Here is a 7172-nt window from a genome sequence, read left to right as displayed (position 1 = left end):
GAGAGTAGCAGTAAAATGATTGTATCTCTACAGTTTAAAAATGTAATAAGCTTTGCCCTGCACAGAGTGGATAGTGAAACAAATGGAATCATCATAAATACATTATTTCATATTTATTACTTCCCCCTCCTCATTGCTTTATTATTGTAGCTCTAGTAATAAATAATAATGTAAGGATGCCCATAGTATATACAGTATTCTGAAGAAGGTCTAAAATGTCACTGTGTGTGCATGTGTGTGTTTTATTTAGCTGGATTTAAAAAAATATTACTCATGATATAACATTGTGCAGACATGGCTGGTAAGGACATGAGGAGGAAACAGTAGGAGCTGTGTGAGGCTACTAAAGGCAGTGCTATAACATTTTTCTGTCATCATTTTATTATAGATTAAGTGCAAGAGTTGTTAGGTGTGGATAATTAGATTATAGTTTATTGCAATAGCAAGTTGTGCCTTGTTCTCAGATAGACAGCAAGTGGAGAGTGATATATGAAATGATGGGATGGAAGGAAGAAGAGAAGCAAAGAGTGATTCACAGGCAGAGCCTAAATTATTTCTCACAGTTTTTTGTTGCCTTATGGTTCCAAGCGCTGTCACCAATCTTTGCATTTTGTTATTATCTCATGACACTTGTTTAATCAGCTACCATCTCTCCTGTGGACTTTTTAATGTCTACAGTCTCAGATCAACACAGCCCTGCCCTTCCCATATTAGATTCTTGATGAATGTGTGTTGTTGTTATTCAGCATGGTTCAATGTGCCCCTTTTTAACTTTGAGCACCCGCCCCTTTAAACCTCTCTGCACGTCCCTGAACCGGTTATTAATGTTTTACTTTTTCGCGGTGACGTCAAGGGCGTCAAGCACGCGCCCTGTGCTTACGGGCGCGAGTGAGCGTCCGGGTGATGTAGGCGTCGTAGAAAACGCTCGCTCGCACCCGAGCATTTTGTGGCATGTTTTGACCTATTTTTGGGCCATTTTCGTGTTGCTGGGGGGGGGGTGAACTCTGAATGACCTATTAAATAAAAGTGTAATATCTTTGACACCTAGCGATACAAACAATGATTTTACCAGCACAGACGGAGCACTAACCACCCAGTATACTTGATTTTATTTTTGGGGGCAAGTGGGGGTCACGTTCACAGACTGGGCTGCTCCGGTACATAATGGTAAACGTGCTCACAGGAACAGATTTATGAAATGAGTAATAGAAATTTTGGAGCATTTGAAATTTAACTTGTATTATTAATACATTTTAAAAGAAACAGGATTGTTCTTAAGTTTAGACCATCTCTGTGCTACCCCTTTGCATGTGTCTCACTGTACACGATTAATTTTTTCTGGTTTTCTTTTTCTCTCAGGTTGCTGGTTGTGGAATTTGGAGCTGCGGAGATTTGAGCTGTGCTCCAAAAGTGCATGTTGAAGGTACCTAATGCTTGCATATTATTTACTTTTTCCTTAATACGCAATTTTACATTTTGAATTCTCTTATTTGGTCTTTTAGGTTATCACCACAGTTCCACTGCTGTCCACATTCATGAGCAGTCTTGACCAGTACTCTGACCAGTTGATGAAGATTCTACGAAAAAAAGGAGGGGAAACAGCGCGGCGGATCACAGCAGCGTTGTCTGCAATTTCACAGGTATTCTGTCTTTTTAAAATGTTCTGTAACTAATAGATTAGTTGCAGGTTGATCTCAGGTCTGGTTATTAACCTGTATTTTTAACTTTCTTGGGTCATTTTATGCTTGTTCTCTCCTGCGTTATACTTCTCATCTCGCTTTTGGCTTATATTCTGGACTTGGTCCTGACACAAAGCAGAACTAAGTAACTCATGCCCCTAGAGGCCATAAGTGCCGCTGCTGGCATTGTAGCTTTTTTCTTTTCTTTTTTTTGTTACTCATTAATTGTCCAAAGGAATAATTAGCTACACTGAGAAAAGACAAAGGCAGACAACATTTCACATTTCGCCACAACTCAGTGACACAATAGATTATTTTTTTTCACTCAAACTTGGTATAAATACTGCAAATGTGGTGGTAGCCCGCATACCTCATATTAACGTGACAGTGTGTAGTTTTTGTCATTAATTTTTGGAAATCTCTATCAAAATGTTTTTGATTCCTTTGAACAGCACTCCTATGCAACAACACTTTTCGGGTGGTACACCACGCTAAAGCTGCATTTTCCCGACCCAATGTATCGCAATCAGTGTAATTGGACTCATAACTTATAATCTTTATGGGAATGAATTGGTAAGCTTCTCATTCTCTAACACAAAATACTACTTGCTTGCAAAAAGCATGTTTAAAATTACTTAGAAACAATTATGAATTGGTTAAACAACAATAAAAATTGACTTAAGTTCTGTGGGGGTCTCTAAAAACTTCAAAAAAGTAATTGCCATGCATGTGTTGTTTTGTTTAGAGTTCCCGAATCGAAGTGAAGCGTGAATGCATCCTTAAAGCTGTGATTATATACCTGAATGAGAACCCTGAAAATCTCATCAAAGAGTACATGGTAAGTTTATTTTTAAAGGGATATTCCACCCCTCAGTAAAATTTTGACTGTCATAATTCCCAGAGTTTTGTAAGTTGAAAAATGTATTTTCTAAACAAGCCCAGGCATTCTCCTGTTCTGGCAGCAATCAGTTTTCTTTAAATTAGCTTACAACAATAAAGTGCATGGGAAATACTAGGATTTTGTTTCCATTCACTTACATTGTTTTATGCGAAACTAAAGAAAATGACCCTGGTCAGCAGAATATTGATAATATTATTAATGCATACTCCTTCTGCCCTCTGTCCATGTTTCATGTATCTTCTTCTTGGTCTTTATTTGGTGATAGTCTTAAATCCACATTTTTCTTTGGTCTGTTCTCCTCAGTCTCATTCAGGGATATGTGTAATTAGGGTAGTGTGGACCATTTTAACTAAAATGGAGTGAATAGATGATGCAATGACCAAAATACAACGGATTTAAAATATTTCTGTCCTTTTCAGGATTTCAACTGATGGAAGCTGAAGAGCTCGAGAGGATGGATTTGGCGTGTTTATAAAATAATCCATGAAGGAGCACAGCCTGATGACTCCCTTGAAGATGTTGGCATCATTATCGAGAGATGCACCGTCTTGCAGGATCTTCACGATGTGGCGAGCGGGTGTGCACTTTTGTTTGGGCTAATTTACTGCCTCAATCTGAGTTACCCAAAGCCACTTCGCTACACATTTGAGTTCTTCCAGAAGGTGCTCATGGGACTGGAAGACAAAAAACTGTCTAACAAAATACAAGTGCTGAAGAACAAACTCTGCCAAAAGGAGACGCAATGACTCTTCTAGATTGAAATGTCTCCCAAAATAAGTGCTCTGTTTTACTGTTTAAAAGTTTATAAATATATATATGTTGATCCTTGTTTGTAAATATTTTGTCATAGCTTTAATATTTAAGAGATTTACTGAATGCCATTTTTCTTTTGATTGTGGAAAAGAAAACATAATTCAGAAACTGAGTTTTTGGAACTGGGGACAAAATTACGCAGATGGATATATTTTCTTGTTTCACAACATTTTCTTCAGTTTGAGTTGCTGTGGTAATTCTGCAGACTGTAGCCGTTGCAGACCTACAACTGTAGATCCTGAAATCATTCTGTCAGGTTTGACATCCTACTCCTCACTACACTGTCACTTAGTTGAAACTGGAAAGTTGTTTCAGATGTTTACATTTTATTTTACACACTTCATTTAATGTTGCATTATGCAGTGTTGTTTCCCTGTTTAAGCTTTGCCTCATTGAAGGCTTTTGTTCAAGTTGTTAAAGCAACACATTTTTTTTTGTATTTACACTTCATATTAGTTCTTGTGTACCAGGTTTCCATTGTAGGTCAAGGATCTTGAGTGTTATAAATGTTAAAGTGTATGTGCAAACAAATGTGAAAAGGTTCTAAGGTTGTCACCTGTACTCAAGTTAAGTGCTGGATTTTTGGTCTTAGCATTTAATTAAGAATATTTTGAGATTTGCTATATGCATGTTTTTTATTGTAAAATCTATTATATAATAGAAAACTTATAATTCTGAATCAGATTTTTGTAACTGGGGAGTAAATCGTTTTTACCTTTTTGTGTCACTTAAGTATTTTCTGTAATTGCATTATACAGTGATTTTTAAGTAGCTGTGGTAAATCTGCAGATCTGACTATAATCACAAGTTGTATTGAATTTGACATCTTACGGCACACTACAATGTCACTTTGTTGAAACTCGGAAAGTTGTTTCCAATGTTTAAATTTTGGTCATGCCCTTTAAGCATTTAATATTGCCTTATGCAGTGTTGTTCCCTGTAGAAGCTTTGCCTTGTTAAGGCTCACCGTAAATAAAGTTGTTGATGCAGCACCCTTTTTTTGCATTTACACTTTATGTAAGCTTTGGTGTAAGAGTTTTCTATTGAAGTGCAAGGATCTTGAATGTTATAAATGGTAACGTGTGAGCAAGTGTAAAAAGGTTTTTGAGTTGTCACCTGTACTCTGTAGTTAAGTGTTAGACCTTTGCTGAAGACTTCTGAAAGGTCCAAACACCTAATTACAATGTATAGATGACAACTCAGGAACCTTTCTAGACTTGTTTTGTTGATACCTAAACATTTAGCATATAGATGAAACTATTCATTAAATCATAATTAATCAAATTAATTAGGTCCAAAACGCAATCTAAATGGTTAAATTCAAATTAATATTGTCAATTGAACCTAAAGCAATACAGTTAATAAAATGAACAAAGTGTTTAAATTCTATTTAATGGTGTTAAATAGTAACAATGAAAGGAAAGCTGTTGCTTTTATAGAACAATTTCACTTCTGATATACATCACCATTGAAATTGCAGATAATAACCATATTGATTTGTTTAATTGACCAGGTTTTGTGAAAAAAAAATGTTTTTCAATTTGTTTCAGTTTTTAAAAATATGTTCTTAAAGATTACCGCAAGGTTTAGAATGGAATATGTTTTACTTACTATACAGCGGATGAGATGATGTAATTTAAAAGCAGTTAGGGGAGAATTAGAAGAACGTAACAAAGTATCGCCAAATTAAAAGTACTAACTAATAACAGCAAAAACAAGAATTACATACATTGATCAATAGTAATCTTAATCAACAAATACCAAAACTAATGCAAAAAGGGTTGGGTCACAAACCCAAACTGCGAGAATCACATTATTTTCTAAACTTAGTGTAATTTTTTAGAAAAGGTATTAGAATGAAAAAGAATGCAATACAAAATCTAAACGAACAAGCTCTATTTACATTTCTGAAATACATAACCTACATATGTACAGAAAAATCAGAATCGGAGAAGCTTTATTAATTTGACGGTGAAATTGAATACAAGTTTCCTGTAATTTCTGTGGAATATTACAGTGAATCTGGCTGAAACTTGGCACACAGGTACAGTAGGTGTCCCGGAGAAGGAATCTGTTGAAAGTTGGACCTCAACTACTATGGATGATTTTTAATGAATTTCTGAAAATTGAGAGAATCCTATTGTATTGACTGTATTAGATTGAATATAAGTTTCCTTTATTTTCTGAGGAATTTTACAGTAAATCTGGATGGAACCTGGCACACAGGTACAGTAGGTGTCCCAGAGGAGGGATGTGTTGAAAGTTGGACATCAACTATTCAGGATGATTTTTAATGAATTTTTGAAATAAACATAATTGTAGTGTATTGACTGTATTGCACTGAATATGAGTTTACTGTGATTTCTGAGTAGTATTACAGTAAATCTGGGTAAAACCTGGCCCAGAGGTAAAGTAGGTGTCTGAGAAGAGGATTGTGTTGAAAGCTTGGCATCAACTTTTAAGAATGATTTTTAATGAATTTTTGAATATGCATCAGACTGTCACGATGGCTGTATTGGGCTGTTCCATTGTAATTTGTGTGTGCGCGCGCGCGGGTATAGGCTTTCAATCAGGATATAAAGCGAAAAGGCGCTACCGTAAAGACTGGTGTAAAAGCGCAAGGAAATTTATGCGGCGGATAGGAGGCGGCTGGCTTGACCGCGGCTCACAAATGACGGCTCACTTTACCGCAGTGGCATAAAATAGTCTGCAGGTGATACAAGATCGCAGTCTGTCCTATTTTATTTTCCACATCTAAAATTAGGTTACAGTCAAATTCCAGTGAAGTGTCTGCGCTGCAGTGTTTACCTTTGCAAGCTAGAGCCAATCAAACTGTGGGTCAGGCTGATAAGGAATAACGTCCAGTCCCACATAAAGAGGAACACCTGGCCACTCAGCCTCCTCCTCCTTATATTTATTACACATAAAGAGGAAACTGTGGTAGATTTTGCGCGTTAAAAAAAATAATCAGAGAATGAGGCCAAATAAAGTTTAAAAACGCACCACTTTACAAACACGGCGAAATCACGACTTGATTCCGAAACAGTGAGCAAATGTGGACATGTTTCTTCAAGCCGTTCAGCAGATAGTTAAGAAGATCGTGATGTAATTACTGGATTATTACCTGCACTGATCAGTAGAGAAATTGCTCCAGCCGTCGTCACCTGGGAGTATCTCATGGTTTTTGGGAGGTGGAGGTCTCTCCAGCACGATGATGGCGAGCAAAACTCCCAAAATAGTCAGACATGCCACAATCGCAAGTAGCTTCACGCAGCTGGTCTAAGAAGGTGAGGTTTGAGAGGAAGAGAGCTTTAAGAGTAAGAAAGGTCACGAAAGCGCATAGTTTGGTTTTTAATGTTTGATGCTGCCCTACCCTTTTGTTTGAATCGTTACTGTCATCAAGGCTGCTATACGAGGAGGTCATTTTCCCCTTTCAAGTGCTGTTAGAGACCAAAAGCAGGAAGTTACCGTGTCGGACAGAAGATAAACAAATTAGAGAGCTCACATCTGTGATCATTCATTTCTGCAATTATTCCAGATGGTTTTCATTTTGGAATTGGATTCATTTTAAAGTAATGAAAAGAAACTTACAGATTGAACTCTTTGAAAGTTTCTTCTAAGCCAACTTGATTGTTTTCTTCCTCCAAACTTCCCCCCAAATATGAGCAGAAGTGAATTCTGATGCTGAATATATCACAACATAGTTCCCATTTTCAGTTTCGTTTTTTTCGTTTATTTTTGGGTAGTTCTGTAGCATGGGGAGGGGAGGGGTAGAGTGG

General features: G+C 36.8%; 1 protein-coding gene and 1 long non-coding RNA gene across 6 annotated transcripts in view; one reads left to right on the top strand and one right to left on the bottom strand.

The window, feature by feature from the left end:
* The window catches only part of LOC121814099, an 8860-nt gene extending 5861 nt beyond the window's left edge, over nucleotides 1-2999 (top strand). The window contains exons 2-4 of one of the 4 annotated variants that reach the window (XR_006054071.1): nucleotides 1360-1423; nucleotides 1503-2252; nucleotides 2425-2999. This is a non-coding gene — a long non-coding RNA (uncharacterized LOC121814099). Of the gene's footprint in view, nucleotides 1-1359; nucleotides 1424-1502 lie in introns of all 4 variants that reach the window. The other 3 variants (XR_006054070.1, XR_006054069.1, XR_006054068.1) reach the window with 3 other exon arrangements.
* Nucleotides 1-7107, bottom strand: part of LOC102295826 (5'-3' exonuclease PLD4) — a 17097-nt gene extending 9990 nt beyond the window's left edge. For both annotated transcript variants that reach the window (XM_005916937.3, XM_005916938.3), the window contains exons 1-3: nucleotides 6985-7107; nucleotides 6767-6833; nucleotides 6518-6672 (exon numbers count right to left, since the gene is read on the bottom strand). In XM_005916937.3, the coding sequence (XP_005916999.1) occupies nucleotides 6518-6672; nucleotides 6767-6817 (206 nt within the window). In that variant the 5' untranslated portion in view covers nucleotides 6818-6833; nucleotides 6985-7107. The remainder of the gene's footprint in view (nucleotides 1-6517; nucleotides 6673-6766; nucleotides 6834-6984) is intronic.
* Between the last annotated feature and the right edge of the window lie 65 nt (nucleotides 7108-7172).

The sequence above is a fragment of the Haplochromis burtoni genome, unplaced genomic scaffold (assembly GCF_018398535.1).
Source record: "Haplochromis burtoni strain Fernald_Lab_line unplaced genomic scaffold, NCSU_Asbu1 Contig_16, whole genome shotgun sequence".
NCBI classification, from domain to species: Eukaryota; Metazoa; Chordata; class Actinopteri; order Cichliformes; family Cichlidae; genus Haplochromis; species Haplochromis burtoni.
Note: the sequence above shows the minus strand (reverse complement) of the source record. Positions and strands in the feature narration are given on the sequence as shown.